The sequence below is a fragment of the Furipterus horrens genome, unplaced genomic scaffold (genome assembly GCF_987537825.1).
Source record: "Furipterus horrens unplaced genomic scaffold, mFurHor1.1.pri manual_scaffold_4, whole genome shotgun sequence".
NCBI lineage: Eukaryota > Metazoa > Chordata > Mammalia > Chiroptera > Furipteridae > Furipterus > Furipterus horrens.
In genome coordinates, this window is record NW_028327174.1 from 168,019,672 (window position 1) to 168,047,628 (window position 27,957).

General features: G+C 42.5%; 1 protein-coding gene across 2 annotated transcripts in view; it reads right to left on the reverse strand.

The window, feature by feature from the left end:
- The window catches only part of FRMD3 (FERM domain containing 3), a 285,052-nt gene that overhangs the window by 95,378 nt on the left and 161,717 nt on the right, over window positions 1–27,957 (reverse strand). For both annotated transcript variants that reach the window (XM_090274210.1, XM_090274209.1), the window contains exons 4-6: window positions 20,083–20,161; window positions 14,206–14,303; window positions 8,548–8,671 (exon numbers count right to left, since the gene is read on the reverse strand). In XM_090274210.1, the coding sequence (XP_090130336.1) occupies window positions 8,548–8,671; window positions 14,206–14,303; window positions 20,083–20,161 (301 nt within the window). The remainder of the gene's footprint in view (window positions 1–8,547; window positions 8,672–14,205; window positions 14,304–20,082; window positions 20,162–27,957) is intronic.

A 27,957-nucleotide genomic window follows, 5' to 3' on the forward strand; every position in this document is an offset into this window, starting at 1 on the left:
GCATTTATCACCAGTGTTTTGAACTCTTCATCTGTTAGGTTGTCTATCTCCTCATCTGTTAGGTTGGCTATCTCCTCGTCGCTTAGTTCTCCCATTGGAACCTTGATCCATTCCCTCTTTTGGGCCATCCTTCTCTGTCACCTCATCTTGACAGGCTCCTGTGTGTGTTTGCCTCTGTGTCCTAAGTAGAGCTGTTGCACCTGTTATGTTGTAAAGGGCAGAGCCTTAGGTATTCATCAGTACAGGGTGACCCATTTCACCACGTTATGGTACTGTGTGTGGGGGAGGCATCAGAGAGGGAACAATGCCGCCTGCTCAGCACTCACCCTTTTTCCAGGCACTTCTCCCACTTCTGTATGGGACTGGCGCCTCTCTAGCAGTTGCCCTGGCTGTTGTTCCTAGAGTAGGTGGGTCTCCGGATGTTCTAGGACCATGGGGCCCTTTAAACAAGTGGACTTTGATGAGAGACTGGCAGTTTCTGCCTCTGCCCCAACCCTCACTGGTTTGCTCAGTCAGAAGCAATGAGGCTTTATTTTCCCTGGCGCTGGAACCATGAGCTGTGCAGTCTGGTCTGGTGCTGGGAGTGCTCCCCAGGTGTCCCTCCAGACTTTTTTAAATATGTGACTGCACTTTACACCGGCTGCTGCCGCCGCCACTGCTGCTGCCACCACACTGCATGCTCTCCACCCCAGCTCCACCCCTCCTACCAGTCTGGATGAGTATTTCTTCTTTATATGTTTGTTTGTTGGACTTCCATGTAGCTCGATTTTCTGGAACTTCTGGTTGTTTCTAGTTTTGAGGTAGTTGTATTCCTTCTTAGTTGTGGAGGAAGATGCAGCGTGTCTGTCTAGGCCTCCATCTTAGCCAGAAGTCTCAAAAAAAAAATTTGTTTTTAAGAGATCTCCTGCTCATCTCTAGCTGAGAGCTGCCATGTAGGGGTCAGGGCCAAGTGTTATCCAATCATCCAGTTGCCAGCAAAGCTTGAACTAATGCAAAATAATTCAATTTTTAAAAACTATTATTTGGCCCAAAGAAAATACATCTGGATCAGAGTTTAGTCCAAGGACTGTCATTTAATAACCCCTGCTTTGAAGCTTAAGGGTCTCTCAAATGTAATAACTGGTCATTAAGTTTCTTTGATTTTGGCTAGTGGCCTCTTGATAGTCAGAGGCTACAGATGGTAGCTTTAGATGTGTATAACTGATAAAAAATTAGGAAGCACATTCATTGTTATTTCATGAAAATTGTTTTTCAGATAAAATATTTCAAAATGTGAGATTATGGAGGTCTGTAGATGATGAAAGGGCTCCCAGCCTGGTGGTGAAGCAGTTAAAGGTCACTGAACCAGGTCATCCAACACTTCTACAGCTCCTGACAAAGTTGCCCTTCAATAAATATTTGTTGCATGATTGGATAGATGATGCATGCATGGATATATGGGTGAATCATAGATGGGTATGTGGATGAATGGTCAGGTGGACAGATGCATGGATGTATGGATGAATCATGGATGTGTACATGATGGTCAGACAGATGGATAGATGAATTGATGAATCATGGATGGGTATGTGGATGGATAGATAAGTAAATAAATACATGGTTACAGTCTCATGAAAAGTTCAGGAAGTCTTTGACTCTAAGTATGATATAGAATCCCCTTTCAGGAGTAATCAAAGATGTATTTAGTTTTTGACACTACTCTCTCTCTCTTTCTGCATAAACATCTCATACATCAGTGACATTTTTCTTTCTCCCTTCAAGTCACTTTATCCAGATTTCATCTTTATATAAAAACATCAGTGGCTTAGGCAAGCACATCATTTGCCCCTGGCCCAACCCTCTCTAGAAATGTCCCTGACTCTAGGCCACATTATGCAGGGATTTAGGTTTTACAGGAGGAGTATTTGATGCCAAATCATTCTGTCTTCCCATTTCTAATAAGCATGTTATACCAGATAACAACAAAAAATGGAAATGGATTTGATAACGTACCAGGGAGAGAGGTTCTAGGATTTTGGACAAAGAGACTTGAGCAGAGAAAGAACACAGGGAGGGGGGGAGGAGAGATGACAGAGGAAAGCACATTTTAAGAAAAATTAGAGCTATAAAATAATCTGACATTTCCCCTCTTCCTTTTACACAATAAACACTCTTCTCAAAACTGCACAAAAACAGTTCCTAAGGAGGCCCTTGTGATCTATTCATCAGAATCATAGGTAGAAGGTACTTATCATGGCAGGGCACTTATTTCTAGAAACTATAAATCCTTGCCAGGAAGCCACAGCATATGTGCTACAGAGAATGTGAGTTTTGAGAAATAATGACTTTGTAAAACACTCAGTGTCATTATTTCCTCCAGCACAAACCTCACTGCATTAGATCATTGTGGTGGTAGATAATTGGATGATTTTTCCTTTCTCTAAGGGCAAGGAATATAGAGTTATCCCTCTTGTCTGCAGGGGAATTGTTCCAAAAACCCCAGTGGGTGCCTAAAACTGTGGACAGTACCAAACCCTATGCTTTTTCTTATACATACATACCTTATGATAAAGTTCACCTTATCAATTAGGCACAGTAAGAGATTCACAACACAAACAAATAAATAAAACAGGATAATTACAATAACTACTGTAATAAAAGGTATGTGAATCTGGTCTCATCTCCTTTCTCTCTGTTGCACACACACACACACACACACTAGCTTATTGTATTCCACTCACCCTTCTTGTTATGATGTAAGGTGATACCCTCGATACAGGGATGATTCAGGTCCCTGAGGACTGAGCAGGACAGCATGAAATTTCATCGCACTATTTGGAATAGCGTGCAATTTAAAACTTGTGAATTGTTTATTTCTGGAATTTTCCACTTAATATTTTTGGACTGTGATTGACTATGGGTAACTGAGACTGTGGGAAGCAAAACCACAGGTAAAAGGGGACTACTGTACTGCACCAAAACCACTTCACCAACAACTTAGCTTTTTGAATATTTAAAAGCTGATGACCTGTGACTGAAGCTAATTCAAGTTATCTTTACCTCTAATAAGAAACTTGCTGAACTGAGGATGGAAGGACTAGCTGAGTAGAAGCCCTAGGAAAACCTTCAGAAAAGCATACCAGGGTTTCTGTTACTGAAATCAATCTTATTCTTGATCTTCAACACACTCAGCACTCATGGAATGGGTATTCCCTCTTAACCCAGAGGGCCATGATTAAAACTGTGGAAAACAGAAACCAAGGCAAGTCAAAAATAACAGAACTGTCATGTCCCCAGGAATTGTGAGTGGCTGACTACAGCTACCAGAGGACTCTCTGAGGAGGAATGACCTATTTCTAAAGCAGTCCTAGTGTTGTAATTCTGTAAATTACAACAGAATCTTTTTTACACAGTTTATAAACAACGATGGGTCTTTTCTTTAAATTATCAACAGAGGGAGAAGAATGAAGCAGAAATTGATTCTAGACCTGCTCTGCCACGAGTTTAGAACAGAAGTCAACAAACTAAAACTCCTGAGCCAAATCTGGTGCACCATCTGTTTTGTAAATAAAGTTTCATTGAATCACAGCCCACTTATTTATGTATCGTCTATGTCTTCTTTTGCTCTACAAAAGCTGAGCTGAGTAGCTATAATGGAGATCATACAGCCCAGAAAGTGTGCCCTTCCCCAAGAAAAAAAATACTTAACCATCCCTGATCTAGAAAAATTATTCAGTCTCAGTGGGTTTTAGCACTGACATCTATTCAATAACGTGAATCATACATCTCTATATCCTCTAGTTCACAGCATGTTAAGAGGCCCAAAGCTGCCTCTATAAAATCTTTCTAAATAATACTCTATTACCTATACACCTCTTAGAATGGCCAAAATCCAGAACACTGAAAACACTAAATGCTGACAGAGATGTGGAGCAATAGAAACTCTCATTCATTGTAGCTGAGAATGCAAAATGGTACAGCTACTTTACAAGACATTTTGGTAATTTCTTACAAAACTGAATATACTCTAACCATATAATTCAGCAATTGCTCTCCTTGGTATTTACCCAAAGCAGTGGAAACTATATGCCCACACAAAAGCCTGCATGTGGATGTTTAAAGCAGCTTCATTCATAATTGACAAAATTTGGAAGCAACCAAGATGTCCTTCAATATGGTAAATGAATAAACTGTGGTACACCCAGGCCATGGAATATTATTCATCAATAAAATGAGCTGTCAATGAAAAGACATGTAGGAACTTTAAATGCATATTACTAAGTGAAAGAAGCCAATCTAAATTGGTTACATGCTGTATGGACCCAACTAGATGACATTTTAGAAAAGGCAAAACTAAGGATACAGTAACAAGATCAGTAGTTGCTAGGGGCTTGGGGGGCAGGGGATGAATAAGCAGAGCACAGAGAACTTTAAGGGCAGTGAAAGTCATCGTCGGCGGCGGCAGCCGTCCGTCTCGAGAGACGATGGTGTAGCTTCTTAAGAGTCTATCTGCACCGCCGAGAATGGCTATGCAGTCCGACTCGGGAGTGACACGGTATCTGTCTCCTCACGTGTTGAATCGACATCTTGCGATGACGCTGGAGTGTCCTCTCCAGTGAGGCTGCCCATGCAGCAGACCACCCCTCTCTTCGCAGCTGAAGGGTCCAAGGGAAAGACGGAGTCAATACAGCTTGGCTTCAGGTGCGCCGCAGGAGTTGCCAGTGTTGACTACAACGTCAAACCGCCTTAGGGACTCCGGCTCCGGATTTTCTGTCGGGGTTTACTCCCTTAGCCTTTCCCCTGAAGAGGTATGCCGCAAGGCAGCGGAGGTTTTTTGGAGTCAGAGTTTTCCTTCTCTGATGTGCCCTGACTGGAAGATCGAACCAGCGACACTTAGCTCGCAGGCCGACACTCAATCCACTGAGCCAAACCAGCCAGGAAAGGGCAGTGAAAGTATTCTGTATGATACTATATGGGTGGATACTATTGTCCAGACCCACAGAATATGCCACATCAAGAATGAACCCTAAGGTGAACTATGGGCTCTGGGTGATCATAATGAATCAATCATCCATGTAGGTTCGTCAGATGGAACAAATGTGCCACTCTGGTGGGGGAACATTGATATTGGGGGAGGCTACACAGAGGGTACAGGGGAAGTCTCTGTGCCTTCTACTGAATTTTACTATGAATCTAAAACTGCTCTGAAAATTAAAGTCTATTTTAAAAAATTATTAATCATATTGTGAAGGCCATTAAGAGCTATTTACCAGCTGTTCCCAGTTTGCGCCTTCTGGGCATCTCATAGAATTGCAGTTCCTTGCATTGTGGCCATAACATGTGACCAGTTATGGCCATAGTGACATGTATAACTTCCCAGCTGAAGCAAACATCTTCCAGATCTCTCTTCCTCCTTTGGCTCAACAACTGGCAGAGTCAAGCTTGGGGCTGCCCCTTGTGACAATGATGAGCAGAGCCCTCCTCACCCTGCCACCTCCGCTGACATCTGGTGGACACGCCACAGAAGAAGAAACAAGCCTTTCTTGTTCTAAACCTTTGAGATTCCAGGGTCGTTCCCTCAGCAAAACCTAGCTTTTCCTGACCAACACAGAGATGATCAATAAACTTATGATCTTCTCCCTACCCTGCCCTTCTGTTCAGCCAAAGCTGTGGCACATTTAAGGAAGCAAAGTTGACCCAGCCATGAATTTTAATCTTCACTCACAGATAAAAGAAGTCTGAACACTTAGTTCATGGAAATTCTTACTAAAATCTTGATCTTCTATTTTCAAGCACCTGAATATTCCGAAGAGTCTCCTTTCCACACATTTGTCCCCTAAAATATCTCTTATTTGTGCCTGTCTATCAAGCCATGTTCGTTCTACCTGCAAGCAGTGGATAGCCTCCCTAGGAGGGGTGAGGGTTCTTCTTTCTCCCTGATCAATTTTCTCCCAGGATTCACAGCTTTTGTCTCCTCCTCAGAGAGCACAGAAGGAGACTGATTCTAATCAAGTAAAAAGGCTGGAGCAGGTTGTGAAACCCCACAGAGAAAAATGTTTATCTCACTGTAAATCATCATCATTATTTCTGCTAGTGTCTGAGCTTCTCTCTTACTATCTCTTTTGTTTTCTTTCTCAACTGGTTCAGGAATTATGTACAAAGCAGGTGGTTATTTTGGGGGCCACTCAGACCCCAATGAAGGCCAACTGGAATTCTCCCAGGAAGTTTCCATAACAACAGATCAATGATCACATGTTAGTGGTTTGCTATGTGGGAGCATCATGGGTACTGTGACAACCTTGGAGAATAAGAGGGTAACACCTTGATGCAGCCTTGAAATGATCTCTTCCACTTACAATTCCTTCCTGACACCATCAGGTTTGCAGAGCAATCCAATTCCCACACAAGATCAACATTTTTATGACCTGTATGCAGAGGGCTCACCAAAACCCCAGAGTAACCTGAGTCTCTATAGTAGGGTTCCAACCAATTCTAGAAAGCACCCCACCCCCACCACTGCACCATCAGCTTGTTCTGCTCTTATCTTCCCATCCAAACCTAAAATCTCTCTCTGCTGCACCGATGCTGCAAGAGACACATGACTACTTGAGAATCAGCAAAAGTACATAGGAAACTATGCTCTACAGGTCTCCTTACCATGTCACATGATTCTAGCTGTTTCATCCTTCGGACATACAACTTCGACTTCTTTACAAGAGTTCACACTTGGCTGTTACAAATGTATGGTGACACAGAACAGTGGTTTTAATCAAGTCATGCCATTTACTTCCGAGATCTATTAAACTGTGGTTGACTGGTGTTTGCTGTGGAAAACCAACACAATTGCCTTATGGCTGCTCAGCACAGTGAATAAGAGCATGTGTCTTAATTTCAGATAAGAGAAAGGCAAATCCTTTAGACACTCCAGGTTGTGGTCTCTTCACCTTGGACTGGAAACAACAATAGCACCTATGTTGTAGAGCTGGGGAAGACTGAGTAGGACAATACACGTAAGTCTCATAGCATGGTATTTTGTCATTCAGTATGTGCTCAATAAATGTTTATTATTATCCTATGTTCTGAGCATTGGAGGCCCTGCAAATTCTGATCACAACAGACTTTCAATTCCAATCTCCTACCAATCCATACACTGGGTGTGACTCCTTTGTCCAAAGGGTCTCACCTTGTACTCTCCAGACACTGCTGACCCACGTACCCCTCAAGTGGATATTGGAAATTTATTTTTACCTTGAGCATGCTTGTCTCCAAAATGTAAAAAGAATAGTCGAAGTGTCATATGTTTCCAACAAAGCTTTTCATTAGGAGACAATACTCTTAAACTACCCATAGAGATAGTATGTTGCTTTCTGCAATTGGTATAATTTTTTGATGTCTAATCATCTATCTGTAAGAACAAAGGTCACATTTTTCCAAGCTGAAAGATGTTGCCATCTTTAATGCCCACATGTGTGCTCTTCTCAGACTCACCAGAAGGGGGAGAGCCTGCATCAAGTAGGGAGCTCTGACACTCCCTCTCCAAGGGACAGTAATTTGTTCCAGAATTCGTAAACCATCGACACTAATCTTTTTATAATTGCCAGAGGCCCAGAAGATAGAAGCCTCTCAGCTCTTGCAGTTCTTCATCAATACTTGTCATAGCACAGCCCAAGCTTGCTATGTTTATCATAATGAATTTTTCTGTGATTTGCACAGATCTAAATTCTAGTTACAGGCTAGAAGACCTGAGTTACCTGAATTCCAAATTGCCAATGATTCCTCCATGTGCCTCGTTTCATTCCTGGTAGCCCGTGCAAAGCAGAAATGTCACACACACTTAAGAGCACAGACTCTGGAGCCAAGCTACCTGGATTCAAATCCTGCCTTTGCCACTTGCTAGCTGCGTAATTTTGAGTAAGATGTTTCATCTCTCTGTGCCTCAGCTTCCTCATCTGTAAAGTGGGAATAACCATGGCACCCATCTCCTAGGTTGTTGCGAAGATTAAATGAGTCAATACGCACAAGTAATCAGAAGAATGTCTGGGACACAGGGGATACTGTCTGTGACTTTGCTACTCCTGCCATTCCTACTCTAATTAGCAGTTGTCCTGGAGCATCCCAGACAAGGAAGAGAGGGGCAGGTGCTGAACCGGTCACCCTGAAGGCAGCTCAGCAAAGAAAACCCTGTCTGAGGATGTTAATCTACTTGGAGTCAAAGCTTCTAACCAACAGCCATGGGAGGAGAAGAGGCAGTGCAAACTTTAAAATTGAAAGGATTAGTTATTTATCCTCCATTTTACTTTCAGAAACTCAGGGTGCTTAAAACTCCTAAGAAAATATATAGCTCCAATAACTGCTGATGGTTCCTAAACAGCCACCCAGGGGATCCCCGCACTATGGCGACTGTTATTAATGGAGGACCTCGACAGTGCCCAGAAGCAGTGCTCTGACACCTGAGACAGCCTGCCCATACTTCACAAACATTCTTACTTCACAACATGGTTTCCACGTTCCCCACAGTAGAAAAATTTTCACACCTCTACGATTCTTACAAATTTCTACCCCTATTACCTGAGTTCATTTTTATGAATTTCTGCTATTTTTCTTTCCAGCTTCTGTGACTGCTTAGGGAAAATCTCAAACTCACTGATGTAATTCTCAGGATGCTCATCAGGATCGTAATCACCGAGCTCAGCTGCAAGCAGTAAAAAATAAAGAGACAGAAAGATTAAAAACAACAACAGGGTGCACATGGAATAGCTTAGAATAAGCTTACCCAAAAGAAGAGCTTGGAATAAGCTCACCCAATGAAATGCACTTGTACCCATGGAAAGACCACAGCCTGAGAGTCTGGAAGCTTACGATCTAGCTGTGAGAGCTTGGGATCTTGCCAACCTCTCTGAATCTCATTTCTTCATCAACACAATAAAAGGGATTTAAGTCATTCTTTTTCAAAGGGGCACTATTGGGGTCAAACAATTCTTTATTGTTTCAGACCTTCCAAGGCACAGTAGGACATTTAGTACACCTACCCTTCAGGTACTAAGTGCTAGTGGCACACCCAGTCATTGTGTTGACAAAAAGTGCTTCCCCCAATATTTCCAAATGCTCCCCAGGATAGGAGGTGGTACACCACCTCTATGTAGAAGCCACTGAACATCCCTAGAGGTTTCTTTCATGGCTAATTTCCTCTGAGTCTAGGAGTTCCCTGGCTGAAGCTGCCTGCTCTGAGATTTGTGTAGGTGTGGCTTATCAATGAAAAATCACAACATGAAGGCACCTGAGAGGATTGCACTTAAAAATAATAAATGGATTGCTCTTCAATTAAAAAGAGTATATCAAAGTATGGACAAGCAAATCAGATTAAGGCTGTTGCTGGATTCTAATACAGGGCACCTCCAGAGGGTCTTTAAGTATAAAAAAGAAATGCATGCACATCTCTGAGCTCCAGAGGGTCTAAGAGAGGATGGACCTAGATGTGCATGGACCACAACCTGGAGGAGCAAAGGCGATGCTCTGGCAGTTGGAATATGCTCTACTGGATGTCATGGGCTTGGTAAGGAAAGTGAGCCAGGAAGGGCCAAGTATCTCAGGCAGAAATGGCCCAGAAAGAGGATCAAAGACGGTGGGATGAACTTGATCACTAACATGACTTTGAAATAGATAAAATAAAATTAAGATGCCTTGAGCATGTCTACGAAATCACATACAACTATATAATTTGTATCTGCTGTCCCTTCATTGTTGAATCATCTAATGACTGTAAAAGGACAAAACTGGGAAGAAAGCTAAGCTCCTTAAAGCTTCGCCACAGAATTTAAATCACAGATTTGTTTTAAGAAATGTATACCACATGAGGAAGAACTTTTAAAATAAAATCCAAATTACCATCAACCATAGGTGGGAAATTGATTAATATGATATCAAAATTTACATATTTCTATTCATTAAAGAACATCACAGTCAAAATAATAGATGACAAGTTGAAAGAATATATTTGCAAAAATTAAAGCTAACAAGGAGTAACATCTGGAATAAACAAGAAATCCCTACAAATTAATAAGAAAAGAGGCAGGAAGACCAACAGGAAATTGGTCAAAGGGTATAAAGATTCAGTTCATAAAAAGAAGAAACCAAAAAACCTGGTGCGTGGAGAGATGCTCAGACTCACCCATAATCAGAGCTTTGCAAACTACAAGAACGAGGTCTATGAGGTTAACAAAAAGTTGAGGAAGTCAGGTGATATTTTTTTAATGTGTTGGCAGAGACATGAGGAAATGGAAATACTTGTAAATTTCTGGAGGATTCTTGATGCATGTAGCTCTTACAGAAAACAGCTGGGAGCATTTAGTCAAATTTATGACCCAGCAATCCCATTTCTGGACATATATTCTAGAAAAACTCTGGGTGCAAAAAAAGAATATGAAGGCAACTTGAGTATTCATTTTTGGTGGGAGCAATAAATAAAATATGGACAATATACACTTCTGAATACTCTGTAGCAATTAAAAGCAAAAAAAAAAATAGATGTATACACAGCAATCTCCAAATCAGTGTTCTGTGTTTAAAATGGTATGAGTTCCACAGCCTCAGTTAATTTATAAAACTTAAAAGTGTATACACATTAAACAATACTGATCATTTTATAAGGTTGTATGCAAAATCAAAGATACATGTGAACCCAGTTGTTGCTTTTAGGAATAGAAATGGAGAATAATGATAAAAAAGAAATCAGTCAGTCAATCCATAAATGGGCTCAAAGGGATCAATGATAAAAATAGGTCATAAACTGATAATTAGCTCAACATTAAGTTTTGAAAGAAACATACATAACACATCCAGACATACACACAAACACATATACATACATATACCCCTGTGAGTTGGCTATGGACCTACAATTTAGGAGATGGTGTAACTCTATTTTCCTTAGGAAAGGGATGACCAATATGAAACAGGGTCATCTTCAATGCAAATGTCAGCTTGCATAGTGGTTGGGGAGGGAGTGCTTTGTTTGTAGGGAGCCCTTCTCTTTACAGGAAAACTTGTGAGGAACAATGACTTGTACTGCTCAACACCGCTAACAAGCAGCCTGGAATATACCCAAAAACTAAGAGAAGAAATGTCATGGGACCTGCACAAGGTTGCTGACCGGGTAAATGCCAACACCTCCCCCATCACAGGGCCTGCTTTCTTGTTCCTGAAAGTTTATCTTTAACTCTGACTTCACCTGAAGCAAGAGGCAGTTTGTAAATGATTGAGGATTTCTAACTATTCAAATTTTGTCTTCCACACCAAGAGAGTTGGGTAAGTAGCTATGGTTCTCTTTTCTACACATTACACTGAGCGTCAAGTTGTGAAAAATGACCTACAACAAATTGGATGGCTTGTGGGCTGAAACAGGTCCTACCACATCTCTAAGAGAATTAACTATCAGGAAGACCCCAAGAGTTGGAGCAAACGAATGAGTGTAATTGGGTGAGAGCAAATAGAAAGGGCAAGCCAGGCAATGGCATTTCCCTGGTGTGGGAGAGGACTCCTTGCAAAAGAACTTGAGATACAGGTTGGTACAGCTTCAGGGCCAACTCCTTCAGGGGTCTTCCCTGACTGCCCTGGCTGAACCAGGGGCCATCTTGAGGTAATAGTGGGGAGGTGTGTGTCTCTCTATTTATCCATTAACACATATCTCAACACCTACTTACTTGTCAGTCTCCTCCACCCCAGCCCCAAGGACTTTGTATTACAATGCCTGCCACCTAGCAGATGAACAAATAAATGAATGAGGTAGTGAGCCAACCACTCTTTCCCAAGTATAGGAATAAAGCATACATTGGTACAATTAGGCAAGTATTCTGGTTCACTTAACATATTTAGTGGAGAGCCCTGGCTGGTGTGGCTCAGTGGATTGACTGCTGGACTGGGAACCAAGGGAGGCCGGTTCGATTCCCAGTCAGTACACATGCCTAGATTGTGGGCCAGGTCCCCAGTTGGGGGGTGTGTGAGAGACAACCACACATTGATGTTTCTCTCCCTCTCTTTCTCCCTCCCTCCCCCTCCCTCATAATTAAAAAATATATATTTAGTGGAGAACTTATGCCCAACATAGGGATATTACAGTGAGAGAGCCACCCAGACACCCACTTTCCATGGAATTTAGGAGGATACCTAACAAACCCAAAAAAACAACTCAACAAGGTCATTTCAGACCTAAGTGCTTAAAAGACGACAACACAGTTCAGACAAAGAATGCTGTAATGATGTGCAGAGGGGAAGCTACTTTAGTAGTCCAGGAAGACTTCTCAGAGGAAGAGACATCTGAACTGAGTTCTGAATATCTAGTAGGAGCCACAGAGCCACAAGGGTAAAACACAAAAGGCAGAGATGAGAACAAGAATCCCACTCTGTTGTTCTTCTGTAGAAGGAACAAGAAAGCTATTTTTATTGAGAAAGGATAAAAATCGACCCCAAGGGTCCTGTGTGTTTGTTTTGCAATTTGTACTTATGAAAGAAAATGCGTGGCATTTACTGAATATGCCTGTGTTCAGTATGTACAAGTGGCAAAACTCAAGGTGGTTGCCTGTTTTTTATACACTCAAAATATACAGAAGCTGAAAAAGCTCCTTAAAGAGCAGTTCCTACAAGGCAGCTCTTGATCTGCATCTGTAATGTTCTCTTATCTGCATTTGTAACGATCTCTAGAGCTGCTGATGAATCGCCTCAGCATCAGAGAACTTTATGAATCTGCTTTTACTGGATTTGCTACAAATGGCCCATGCACACCATTGCATATTTCTAGCTGAAAGGAGCTTTTAAGGTCACTAGTCCATTTGCACCTCTACTCTCTGCACAGCATCTATGCATGTGGTCAGGGAGAACAGCAACAGGGCATCACATAGGGCCTCCATCCTCTGGACCTCTGGACGGACCCTCTATGGCTCATAAAACAGGATGGAGAGTTTCCCATTACAGATCCATATTGAGCTTGCCCTTGGAGAACTGACCATTATTCACTAATGCCTAAATGCATTCTGAAATCCTCACTTGTGGACTTGCTGCTTAGATTAGCATCGATCCACTTTTCCCTACGAAGACGGTGCTCCCTGACTGGGAACTTGCTGTCTTCACAGGAAAAAGGGAGAACTATAGTGTTTCCACCTCCCTTAGCTCTGATTTAAGAGAGGCAGCTTTCAGAAGCACATGCCCCACTTCTGGGCAGACGAAAGGACATTTCCCATCACAGTATCACTGTCGTTCTGATTTTAAACGTGACTATCTCAAGAGTTTCAACACCTATGCCAAAATCTGCTATGTAGCACTAGTTTGCTCCCAGGGGAAGGGGAAAAATGAACACAGACACATTCTTTAGAATTCTCAGAGAGCACACACCTGCAAGCAAGGTCCTCCCTGGAATTATTTCACAGCACAGAGCACCCCATAGGGATAGGTCTGCCTATCACACCCCCCAGACAATGAGGGGTCGGTCTCTCTCTCTCTCTCTCTCTCTCTCTCTCTCTCTCTCTCTCTCTCTCTCTCTCTCTCTCTCTCTCTCTCTCCCCCCATCCATCCTCTCTTCTCCCACCTCTCCTCCCTCCCCTCTCCTTCTCTCAAACATGTCATTAGCATTCATGCTCCAAATGGCTGCATCACCTGGGTCCTTCTAAACATTCCGTGCCAGCTGCCTCCCAACTGACCCACAGGAACAGAACAGCTGAGTCATACAACAAGACGGTGAGCCTAAGACTCTCCTTATCACCCTATGTGACTAGAGAAGCTGAAGGATTAGATACAATGTACATGTACCCACATGAATAAATAAATAAATGTGTGTGTGTGTGTGTGTGTGTGTGTGTGTGTGTGTGTATGTTTTGACATTTTGTTCAAATGTTTGAATTTTCATCTACCTTCCTGGACATAGTTTCCCCCTTGGTATACCCAGGAGGTCCCACAGCTGGTGCTCTGAGCTCAGAGCACAGAATACCCCACAACCCATTAGAGCTTCCCATAAAGTCACGTGTCCTGAGCTCTACCACAGGGATTTGAGGAGCCCTTGTTTTTGCAGAGGTCCTGTGACCACTGCAGCCCAGTCTTCCCCAGGACCCCACTGGCTTGAGAGGGAAGATAACCAGGGGCTCTGCTGCTGAGTATCCAGCCCTGCCTGGCCTCAAACCACAGGTACGGGCAGGAGGGACACTCTGAATGGCCAAAACTCTACAGTCCAGTGTAACTCACCTTGAACAATGCAGGCACCCAGGTAGGCAGCATCAGAGAAGGAGCAGAGCAGTCGACCATGGAAAATATCTCTTTTAATTTGCAGGTACAAAAGGTACCTGCAATACAAAAGGAGAAAGGCACCTTAAGTTTGGGTGAAGGCCTGGGAAAGGCAGAAGGATTGTTTATGCTCTATCCACCGGTACCACCGGAGCCCTACCCAGCCCCAAGGAGCGGCTGAGACAGGCCAAGCTCCCAGGAGGGCAACAGAGGGAAACCGAGGGGCCCTCTGATTCAGGAACACAGAATTGTCTGTGTCAGCCTCCAAAGCTGGGTGGCTGGCCCTTTTCAAGTAGACATGAGAAGGACCAAGGAAAGCCATAAGGCCAGCAGCCACTGCTCCTGGCACGGAGTCCCATGTGACACCTACCACAGCCCCTGTCACCACCACCCGCACCTCCGGTATCTGCTTCCCAGGTTCTGTAGAAACACAGTCAGGAAGTGGATTCAATCAGTATCCAGAGACTAGTATCCAGGGCACAGACTCACATTAATCAACCTCAAAATGACTTTGTTATGAGGCCAGAAAGCCAATTTATCTGTAACGAGAGCTGTCATCTATGGACTGTCCTCTCCCCTCTACAGGACAGCAAGCTCAGATGCCTACAGAGCCAGGCAAACCTGAGAATGAGTGAACGGGATGGCTAAGGGGCCAGGGAAGCAGAATGGAGTGCTGGACTCCCCAAAGAGGTCAGCCACTATGCAGCTCCAGCCCGATACCACCGCGTAGAAAAGCAGACCGAATGCACCCAGCTTTTCCAGAAAATCAAGACCAGACTTAGAAGTTGCGAGCAAAAAAGGGGCTACCTCAGCAAGCATGACAACTCAGTAACTGAGGGTAACCATGTGGGATAATCTGATCATAAGAAATTCCTAACTGAACAGGTTATGGAGGGAGGTCACATTCTAAGGCCTATATGATGGATTAATTTCTACCTTAAGCAAGCCCTGTCCATTGTTTTTTGTACATTGAGAAAAACATGCTTAAAATGTCAGAGTGATCTCTTCTCCAAACTTCCAAAGTTAAACACCAGGAAGTGGTGAGACAAGCCCAACACTCCTCATTATTTTTACCCACATACCTCTGTAAACAATATATGTTAAATGTTAATTCTGCACTCACCAATGTAAAAGAACCACGTGTCTCTCCATTTTACTTTTTATCCAATCATAGAGATTTCCCTGCTTTGCTTTCTCCCGCCTCCTTAATCGCCACCAATGAATTTTATGTAAGCCTTTCTAACATCTTCTCTTTTGATTCTAATGTATAAAAGAAACTGTGAAACTGCTGTTCTCTGAAGCATTATCTCAATCCCTTGAGATTTTGCTTCTGGGACTAGCTCCCAAAACCTTGGCTTATAATAAAATCTTTAAACATTTCTTTAGGTTTGGAATTTCTTTCATTGACAGAATAAAATCCTTTGATTTTTCAATGTTGCAACAAATTCTGCTTTTAAAAACACTGTAGTGCCAAAAATAAAATAAAATAAATAACGTGCACCCAGTTCAGCCAGGGGAGAGGGACATGCCAGTATGCAAAGCCCAGGCTCATTCTGTCTGTCCCTCTCTCCTCCCTGAAGATCAAGCCCTTTGCAGACTTCCTCACCTTTCTGAGCCAGGTTGATTCCTTCACTCTAGACTCAGGCCCGAGTCTGTTTCTTCTCACTAAAGTAAAGTTGCAGATGTGCACAGATCCTTTCTGTGGTTATTTGAGAGTTTAATTCAGAGACCAATCTTTTTACTTGGGATAGGGTGGGAACACCAGTCAATCAGTCTCTTGTTACTCCTTCCAGTGCTCAAATAATCTGACCTTTACTCAGCCTGTGATTTGCCATATGCACAAGCCCATTTTAAGACTAAGAAATGGAGGCTCAGAGGGATGATTAGCATGCTAAGACCACACATCTGCTGTTAGTGGAGCTTACAGTTTCTGGGTGCTGGATCCCTGAAAGCACAATGGACACACCCACCGAAGGGCTCAGTGGCTCATTGCTGTTTCCATGTGAAAACTTTATCCCACACCTGCTTTTGTGGCCCTGTGCACTGTGCTGGGTCCTGGGGACGCAGTGGAGACTTAAATGAGACTCTCTGCCCCCAGTTCTGTAAGGCACATGTGCAGGGGATGAAAGCAGTCCCTAATACATTTCTTGTTCAGAGTTTGGTGTGCACTTTGTCAGAGGAACGATGTTACGCTTGTAGGTAAGGGTCCCAAGTAGCTGCCAGAACCAGAGCCTCTCACACTTCAGTGGGCACACACATCACCCAGAGGTCTTGTTAGACTCTGACCTCTGATGCAGTAGGTCTGGGTGGGGCACAAGAATCTGTATTTCTAGTAAGTTCCCTGGTGATGCTGGGCTGACGGTCCATGGCCCACACTTGGAATAACAGGGTTCTAAGCCAGAGGTTCTTGGCCCTGACTGCATGTTAGAATCACGTGAGGGAGCTTGTGAACAACACCTACACTATGGACCCTCCCCTAGACCCAATTAAATCAGAATCTGGATCCTCACAAGAAGTGTTTATGAATGTTCACAGCATCATTATTTGGAGCTAAAAATGAAAAAAAGAAAATGACCATCAACTGATGAAAAAAATAAAAGTAATGTGTGAATGTAATGGAATATTTTTTGGCCATAAAAGGAGTGAAGTACTGATTCATGCTGCAACATGGATGAACCTTGAAAACATTAGACTAAGTAAAAAGAAGCCAGTCATGAAATACCACATATATGATTCCATTGATATGAAATGTCCAGGATAGGAAAGCCTGTGGAGACAAAAAGCAGATGAGCGGCTGCCAGGGAGTGACTGCCTGGGTATGGGGTTTCCCCCTGGGGTGATAAAAATGTTCTGGAATTAGATTGTGGTGATATGGCACAACTTTGTGGCCATACTAAACCCATTTAAGTGTACTCTAATATCTGCCAAAAGAAATGACTGCTTTTGAAAATTGTTCTCAAATTTTGACATGCTTTAAAATTATCTGGAGAGCTTATGAAAATAGAGATTGCTGGGCCCCATCCCCAGTCAAAGGCAGGGGCCAAATACCCTGGTGACATTGATGCTGCTGGTGTGGAGACCTCACTTTGCAAAAAGGTTGCACAATACTCAAAATGATCAAAACTTTCCTTTTTTAAAGACTGTAAACTACCAGGCCAAATGTCATGAAGTTTCTTTTCTACTTGCTAAATATATGCATTAAACACAAAGCATTCCTTCCCACTCCTTGATGAGTTTAATAGTAAAAAAAATAATAAAATAAAAAGTTTCAAATAACTATTTAGTGATGAATGAGAGATTTGGGCTCTAATCCCATAAACGAGCAATCAAGTTTGACAAGAGGTTCCTGAGAAAGGAAGAATCAGCTTCCACAGCATCGGAGCCTGCCTGGGTCCTTGCTCATATCAGTGATCTCCAGAGATGATCATGGATTACTGTGGATCCAACATAATCCACTGAGCCTTAAAAATGGTTTCAGGTTCAGGTACTTATTTTTTTTAATACAGCAGCTACTAAAAAATGATGATGCATCATCCTTTAGTACCACATCTGCACGGAAGGATTATGCTACAAAATGATCTGGGGCTAACATTTTTGTGCCACCATTAATGAAATTGCTTCTCTACCTGGCCTGAATTTAAACATGGCTCTGACTAAAAACTTAAAACCAACATATTTGTATTACATTTAATCACAGACAGCATTTACCCTGCCCCCCCCCCCCGCCCGCCAAAAAGGATGGTAAGATGATGGTATAAATGGAAATATAAAGGAAAGATAAAAAATGATTTCAAATATCCTTTGTTGTCTTCCTATTTTAAACCTGTTCTTTTTCTCAATGTTTCTTTACCCCTAAGCATGGTCATGAATGTGATCTTAACTTCGCATATAATAAATTCATCTTAAATTTTAGATTAATCTTATAATAAAATAATTTCTCAAACAAGAAAAAATAAACTCTTTCGAGACAGGGTTTATGTCATGAGTACCTTGGGCATTCCACAGTTTTTAGATTAGTTTTGAATGCTAGGAACCATACTAAGAAAAGTGCATCTCTACTGTGCAAGGACTGAACGTTGTCTTAATGTCCTTAAGAAATATAAAAATGTTCATGATTTTCCACTACTCAGACGTTAGTTAGTTAGTCCAATGCACACACATGCTAGCAAATTTAATTGAGAGGGATTTAACTACGGTATTAGCTAAAACTTTATTCTCTTTTACTACCAAATGGGACTTTTCCCAACAACAAAATATCTGTTGTTAATTTATATTATGACACATATCAATTTTATCCTCCAGACAAGAGTAAAAAGAAAACAAATTACAAAAGTGAGCCATTTGCCCCCTGGTGAGTCTCCCTAATTACATTGTTAGCACCACCCTGAGAGCCCAGAAAGCAGGACAAATCTCTCTCTCTCTCTTTTTTTTTTTTTTTTTTTTTTTTTTTTTTTTTGTAGCTTCAAACAGCCCCCACACCCTGGGTTAGGCAGAGAGTAGAAACTGAAGAACTTATCAAATAAATGAATACATTTTTGAGCCATCAGCAAGCCAAATATTATATAATCCTACTTACATGAAATGTTCAGAACAAGTAAATTTAGAGAGATAGAAAGTAGATTAGTGGTTGCCAGGGGCTGAGGGAGAGGAGACTGAGTAGTGGCTGCTAATAGGTAGTGTCTCCTTTTGAGGTGATGAGAAAATGCTCTGAAACTTGGTAGTGGTGATGATTGCCTAACATTGTGAATGTATTTAATGCCAATGAATTGCACACTTTGAAATTAATTTATGTCATGTAAATTTTAAATCAATTTTTAAAAACAGAGCAGGCCAGATTGCAAAATACTAACCACCACTTGCAATGGCCATTGTTTATGTATTTCTCCTTTCCACACCTACACCCTTGCCCTCACCCCCAGTACAAACCTCACTAAATGGCTGTACACAAATTCATAATAGAGAACAGAACCATCTGCTCCCTTCAAATATCACCTCCGTGCCACTACGGCCAAGCTTTACCAGACATTCATGGACAATGAGAAGGCAAAACATCCAAGAACCCAGCACATCTCCTGCAAATGATGATCAGTGAACTGCACTTGTTTCTCTGTTACATTTGGACCTGTCCAGGTTATTTTGAGAGATGATTATGCAGAGTGAGTTGTGGTCACCAAATTAGAGCCTCATCAAGAGCTAAGCACAGAAGGGCTCTTCCCATCCACTGAACTGACCCTTCCAGGACCCTGCTCAGCTGCACTGGCCAAGGCTGTTCGTGGAAGTAAAACCCCCAGAAGGTGGACTAAATGTGGCCCCAGCAGAGGGAGACAAGAAATGGGGAGGCCTAAGGATTGGAAAATTCAGAGAGTTGGGCTGAGAAGAGACTACAAGGAGAGGGGACGTTGGCCTCGCCTCAGTCATTTAGCAAGTACAAAGCGGGGTGACAAACAGTCCATTCTACCAAGTGATCTTTTCCCTCCCAGAAAAGCTTAGACCCAGAAGACAGGCCCAGGGACTCTCCTCTTGCTATGAATGTGCCCATGTCCTGAAGACACTCATCTTCTATTTATTTTTATCACCCTACTGTGATATGTTTTCAGAGAGCACCTCCTCCTTATAACCATTGCTATTTTGTGCAGTTAATTACACTCCCAATGACAAGTGTTAGAAAAATCCTAAGATAGTTAAGTACAAGAGAAACATTCCAAGCCAGAATGCTGAGCTGGGCGCCTGCTTCCTTGAGACGTTCGGCTCCGGACAGGAGGCATGTCTAGCCTGCAAGACTTGGGAGGCCCGAGCTGGTTACAGGGGCACATTAAACATAAAACAAATGAAAGATACCTTGTGAGCTCTTCTTTAATCTTCAGGGGTTCATGTGGGTAGAATTTCACTCTAAAGCACATGGTGTATGGTGGATGAGCTGAAACATCATAAAGAAAAGGCATGAGAAAAGCAGCAAAACACCATGGACTCAAACACACACAGGAAAGTCAACTGTGAAGACTCACAGCCTGGCCTGGAGGGTGGAGGCAGGGGAGAAGGGCATTTTTCTGGATGAAGCAGGTATTATGCCCAAGAAAACAAAGCCACCATGACAACAAAACTCAAAACTCTTGACAGGACACCCAGACCAAACGCAGGCAGGATGCAGGCAATGTAGCCAGCAAAACATCTCCCCACGTCACAGCACCCCCTCACTCCTCCATTCTCTCTGGGTCACAGCTTCAAATAACAATCTCTCTTGTGACTCTTCCCATCCCCTTATGGCAAACTGCCCATAAGCACCGTTCAGGTTTTTGACCCAGTAAAATACCCTTTAGCCCATGAGGTGGAAAAATGTCACTGCCCATGACTAGTTTTCCCAAAGGGATGGTGCCTTTGAATTAAAATTGAGATTTTAAAATGGAGTAAGCCATGCACAGATCCTACTTTGTATATTTTTCATGTTGTTTTAGTGTTCTCTTTCTATGAGGCAGTCACTAGTATGAAAATAAATATTTTTATAACTTCCTGATTTGTCTAAATCAAGGCAATACTATGCAGCCCTGGCTGGTGTGGCTCAGTTGGTTGAAGTGTTATCCTGTAAAATGTAAGGTCATGGGTTCAGTTCCTGGTCAGGGCACCTGCCTGGGTTTCAGGTTTGATCCCCTGTCAGGGTGCATTCAGGAGACAATCAATGTCTCTGTCTCTGTCGCTGTCTCTGTCTCTCTCTCTCTCTCTCCCTTCCTCTGTCTGGAATCAATGAATATATCCTTGGGAGAGGATTTAAAAAACAAAAGATAGTACTAAGCAGACTGAAATTATTACTGAGATCTATCATTCTGGAATGTTCTAATTGCATTAAATATCCAGAACTCAATGAACAGCTAAGGGGACTCTATAGGAATTCTGACACTTTTAATTATAAGACCACTGTTGACTTGCAATATTAACCTAATAAATGCACACAAGTGTAGTAAAATGCATGCAGATATCAGCTAATATATAAAGTGAACATTTTATAATCAAAAAATATGACAGTTAGTATTACTATTTCTAAAGATCTAACATACCCACTCATTTCTCAACTTTGTATCAGTATGGCCACTTGGGATCAGCTGTGGGTCTCTATCTATGAAACAGCATCCTATTCTCCCCCAAATCCCTTTTCATCATAAGCAAGTGTTAAATATCCAGCCAGCTCTACAATGTCTGGGGCTATTCTATATGCAGACAAATTCTTTATGTAGAAAGGACTATCAGCATGAAATAGGAATATATAATGAGGTTAATTTAATAAGAAAAACAATTCTTAAAAATAATTTGAAAGAAAGCATCTTAGTCACAGGAAAAACAGCAGTATCTTGCTGGCTCTCTCAGCAGAGAAAACCTGATTAAAAATATACACACACACACACGTACACATGCATACACCAGTATGTCAGAACTCTCCTCTCAATGCTCTCTTTCCCCACCAGGATCTAGCAAACTTCTTAACTGATCTGGGTGCTTCTAACCCAACCCTGTGTTCCCTAGATTTAAGAAAGGAACGTTTTTCTGGAACACTAGGAGAAAATGGACACCTCTTCTACAGCAACAAAGCAACAAAGAAAAATACAAGTAATTCTTAAATCTTTCATGATACCTAGAAATTAAGTTTTGACTCAATAGGTTATCTTTACACATTCCCCAGATTTCTTTTAAATTGTTTAAACCATCACCTTTAAAGAATTAAAACTAATGTGTATTTTATTATAAAACCCAAGGATTGTCCTTTTCTAAGAGAAGAACAACAGAGCAAAAAACAGAAAAATATAAGTTTTTTCCTTCCTTCCTTTCATTAAAAGTCCTCAAAATTAATACATGTTTAAGCACAAGCAATGAAGATAGATAGATACATAGACAGATAAATACATAGATAGACAGAGAGACAGACAGGCCATCTCCTTTTATTTTCCTTCACTTTGTCTCTATTCCTGCCCTTTCTGTACCTGAAGTCTCCACCCCACCTCAAAGTTTCCACCACTGTTAGCAACTTCATCTATATTCTTGCACCCTGTTTACATCTTCACCCAAATACATGCCAACATTGTTACATATGTGAGAGTTTTTTTATAATTTAGTCTCACAAAACAAAATTATGCTGCAGATGTTTCTCTTGCTTTTCTCACTTAATTCTCTGCCCACCCCTCCAGGATGATAGATGAAGATCTACACTAACTGCATAATAATTCATACTATGAATAAACCAGAATTTATTCCACTGCTCCTGCTCTTCTCTTTTATCATCATTCAGGTTATTTCCATATTTTTACAATTCAAACAGCATATACAACATGTATATTTATAAAAGGATAATGTATATTTATTTGTGTATTTGTAAAAGGACATATGCACAAGAATATATATTTATAAAATTATATAATTATGCATATATCATTAAATACCTGTACCCTGGCTGGTTTGGCTCAGTGGATTGAGTGTCGCCTGCGAGCTAAGTGTCGCTGGTTCGATCTTCCAGTCAGGGCACATCAGAGAAGGAAAACTCTGACTCCAAAAAACCTCCGCTGCCTTGCGGCATACCTCTTCAGGGGAAAGGCTAAGGGAGTAAACCCCGACAGAAAATCCGGAGCCGGAGTCCCTAAGGCGGTTTGACGTTGTAGTCAACACCGGCAACTCCTGCGGCGCACCTGAAGCCAAGCTGTATTGACTCCGTCTTTCCCTTGGACCCTTCAGCTGCGAAGAGAGGGGGGGTCTGCTGCATGGGCAACAGCAGACCCTCCATATCACCCTGCCCAGGCTCTATAGCTTCAGCTTCACTGGAGAGGACACTCCAGCGTCATCGCAAGATGTCGATTCAACACGGGAGGAGACAGATACCGTGTCACTCCCGAGTCAGACTGCACAGCCATTCTCGGCGGTGCAGATAGACTCTTAAGAAGCTACACCATCGTCTCTCGAGACGGACGGCTGCCGAATTAAATACCTGTATTTTTATCTCTATAACACAACCTCCCAAAATTTGAACTGCTGGGTCAATAGGTATGGGAAAACATTTTAAAGAGAGTAAAAAAATAATGTCACAGAAGATGGTCCCCAACTAGAGCTGCCTACCTAGTCAGCCTATCTGTGTACCATGACCTAGGCTGGCTCCAATAGTTATCTGAGCTCATCGCACTCATACCAAGGATCACACAGCATGGCTCACAAGCAGCACTCTAGGTGACATCTTTGAGGACCCCTGACTGTAGGAAGTTCTTCCACCCAGTCATCCTCATTCCAGCTCCAGAATGGTCTGATGTTTCTCCTACACACAGAGACCTTCCATCATTTGAAGACAGTGCTTTGGTCCTTCTGAGTCTTCTCTAAAATAAACATCCCCAGTTCTTTTATTTGTTCCTCGTGGAAATCAGTTTTGAGTGCCCTCAACTGGGTATATTCCTGTCTACTCTGCATATCCTCAAGCATGGGGGTCCCAAGGGCTCCTACATCTTCTCAGGTGAGGGGACCATCATCAGCATCACACTGGGCGTAATTGTTGCTTCCCCTCAAACTGCCTCATCTCAATGTTGATTCACCCTGAGCTTACAATAGACCCACATTCTTAATTCTTCTCCTGCTAAGTCATACATAAAAAGTCACTAAGTTCCTGACCTCTCCCTCCATTCTCTGGGATGTGATGGTGGCCAATGTTAATACAGTATAAGGTGCTAGTGATACACTCATTGCTAAGCCCATTATCAGAGAAGAGCTGATAGAGGGCAGCAGAAAAAAACAGGAGGAGACACTTTCCAAGCCTGATATTTTCTATCCATTTTCTTCTAACCATCACAGATACCCCTACTATGTCTTTCTCATAGATTCATCCTGTATGATTGATTCCAATAAAAGAAAGATTTTCCCTTTAAGTAAATGAGCACATGATTTTGACACACTGAACCACAGGTAGCACCATGGTCCAACTCTGACAAGAAACTCAACCCCATCACCCAGGCCCAAAGAAGCCACTGTGGCAGCAGGTTTCTCCTTGAAGAACTCATGCAAGGCTCTGGCTGCAAAACTGTATTGCAAAGCAGAGGAATGCTTCTTCACAGGGTTGTAACAGGCTAAAAAAGATAAATAATTTCCCCCTAAAATGTTGATCTAGTTATGAATGACAAGATTTATGAGGGCATGGATCTATACATCTTATTCAGCTTTTTATCCCCAAAGCTTATTGCTGATAAAAGCTTGACTCTCTACCTGTCTGGTTGAATGAATGAATACATGAATGATCACCAGTCTTTGAGGCAGGTGTCAAGAAGAACAGCTGGCCCTGCCATCACATTCATCCCATCAAAATACTTTCACAGTCTGAATTACTATGGCAATTTCTAGGGTTTATATTTTGAAAAGTACCCTGGCTGGTTTGGCTCAGTGGATTGAGCGTCGGCCTGCAAGCTAAGTGTCGCTGGTTCGATCTTCCAGTCAGGGCACATCAGAGAAGGAAAACTCTGACTCCAAAAAACCTCCGCTGCCTTGCGGCATACCTCTTCAGGGGAAAGGCTAAGGGAATAAACCCCGACAGAAAATCCGGAGCCGGAGTCCCTAAGACGGTTTGACGTTGTAGTCAACACCGGCAACTCCTGCGGCGCACCTGAAGCCAAGCTGTATTGACTCCGTCTTTCCCTTGGACCCTTCAGCTGCGAAGAGAGGGGGGGTCTGCTGCATGGGCAACAGCAGACCCTCCATATCACCCTGCCCAGGCTCTGTAGCTTCAGCTTCACTGGAGAGGACACTCCAGCGTCATCGCAAGATGTCGATTCAACACAGGAGGAGACAGATACCGTGTCACTCCCGAGTCGGACTGCACAACCATTCTCGGCGGTGCAGATAGACTCTTAAGAAGCTACACCATCGTCTCTCGAGACGGACAGCTGCCGACGATATTTTGAAAAGTGCTGGTCCTACATCTCTACTTCTGCCCTTCAATATCTGGATCAAATTCAGGGACTCTAGAGTTGGTTGGAATAGCTACTTCTAGAGAAAGGATTAATTAATTCAATCAACAAATACTTCTTGGGCACCCACTGGGTATCAGGCACAGGATTAGATGTACTAATAATAGCAGCTGTAAACAGACAAAAACTCTGTCTTCATGGAGAACACATTCTGGTGGGATATACAGGTATAAAATCAAAATAAACAAGTAAAATATATAGGACATTCAAAAGTCATAAGTGCTATGAAAAAAGAATAAAGCAGAAAGAATTTAAGATGTGAGAAAAGACCACCCCAACTTCTGTTTCCTTTTTTCATCCTGCCTATAAACAAATCCATGAAAGTAAGTACCATTCTCTTTTTTATTTTCTGGAAAACCAAACAGGAGAGAAATGCAATTATTTAAAATTTTAAATCACTAAATAAGAGAATGGGGAAAAAGTCACCCCCAAATGTGCTGGCACTGGTTTGGGATGAGACGCCCAGCCTCTGAGCACTGGCACATACATATCAGCCGTGTAAATGCTGAAAAAGGGAGACTTCCCAGTCAACAGCTAGCATTCACTCCCTGGAATATATCCTTCTGGAGATGAGCCTACCCTCTTCTTCAAACATCTAAGTGTCTCTTCCATTTCAGCTTCCATGCCTCCTTTCTCTTAAGCTACAGAGAAAAGAGGGATGAAGTAAGGATGATTCATCTGTGCCAAAAATTTGGCACAAAATCACTAGTTGGAAACATCTAGTGAAGGACCTATCTGTGGAGCAGGAAGCACGTGGCATGAAGGTAACACGTGGGCAATAAAACCCACACACTCCATTGGGGCCCCACCCCCGTGGTGTCATGAGCAGCTACTGTGCGTCTTCACTAGACTGGACATCATGGTCACCCCATGCGGAAAGACACAGTAGAGCATCTCCACTGTGCAATGAGACCTCCAGCCACATAAAAGAGGCACATGGAATGGTGGCATCCCCAAAGTTCCCAGGGGATGAGTCCCTGCATTTTGAAAGGGACTTCCAACAGTGACCTTGGGCAAGCCAGCTAACTTCTCTGCATCCTTCTCTGGAAGAGGAAGCTGCACCAGGGGATGTGTCTACTTCCCATGGGGATTTGAACAGATTCAATCAGCTCTTGGCACCCGCACACAACACATTATCTAAATGTGAGCTTTCATTTTGTGGGGATAAACACTCCCACCTGGAGAAGAAAACAAAAGGGGGAGTAGGAAATGGGAGGAGAGAGATGGAGAAGGCTGAATTAAATTCAGCAACTCAACAGCTGAAAAACATTTACTCAGTCATGTAAGTGCTAAAAATTAGAATACCACTGAGTGGCAGAGAAGGGAAAAAATCCACTTAAAAATGCCAAGAACATATAATTGCACAGAAAAAAAGCAGAGCTCCTCTCACAGCCTTCTGTTGCCTGCCAGACAGGGCCAGGGAGGCCAAGTGTCTCTGCGGGGCAGCTTAGTGGCCCCTTTTTGCATCAGTAGATCCCAGGGAATAATCATTTGGGTAGTTTGTTAACAGTGAGAACACAGGGAGAAGAACAGGCGTTTATAAAGCAGAGACAGACATTCTCATTTCCGCTTTGAGACCTTGCCCAGAAACGAGGATGGGAATGCCAAAGGATAGGGTGAGTGGGCTCCCAGGTAAAGCTGAAAAGAAAAAATCCTTTCTATTTTTAACCAACAACCATCCTCAAACCTTTGGAGAAACAAATAGGACATTTTTTGAGTGAAACATCGCTTAACAGCTTTTCTTAAAATGCAGAGGTCTTTCTCTAATCATTGTAAATAACTATAGAAAAAAAACCTCAGGAATAGACATATAAAATCTTAATTTCCCTCATATACATTCTGGCTATGAGAAACTACCCCAAACTCCTTTAAATCGTAGTTGCAACATAGAGCCTGTGGCTCTGGCAAATGTGAGGGCAGTTCCTATACCTGGAATCTGCATCGTGTGCCTCCCTCCTCTAGAACTATATTGAAAAAAAAGTATGACCCATTTGTCAGTATTTCAGGATCTGCAGAAATATTGCAAAGGTTAGTATTGCAGAAAGGACCACAAACACCTGACAAATAACAGACTTACCTTCCAAATGACACCAAATAGGCATCAGAGGATCCTGGCCCTTTCAGTGCAACTGACAACTCTTGATTCCTAACCAAGTGAATAGTGTCCCTCCCACGTCTTTCCAGGGGACTTTAGAGTGGGAACAGAGGAACACACCACTACTTCTTCGTTGATGAAACAGCTCAGGCATAAAAACTCTTTCTGCAGATGTGCAAAGTGACACTTGGACACCAAAAGGACTGAGCAGTCCTCATTCATTCAACAAACTCTAACTCTTGATATTTGTTCAGCCAAACCAGCCACAGAGAACTGCTCTGGTAAGCACTGCTCTCCTAGCTGGAAATGATTATCATCATTCAGCCACAACTGTTACTATCATCATCATCAACAGCAGTAATAATCCCCCCATCACTTTTTTACTGAATGACAATGAGCAGCCTCCAAGATATTACTGGCACTGTGTCGCCTCTACTTTCAAAGAAGAGATTTTTTTTAATCGTATTTAATTCATCCTCCTCCTATTATAGCTCTCTCTCATGCTTTGATCACACACATGGGCACACCACACGCCCACACATGCGTGCACTGAGTGAAGCCACATTCTAAGAACTCTCTTGGGGGACCCTGGAGTGCTGAGCAGCTTCCTCACAAATTCTTGTTCTCAGTGTTCTCTGCCTC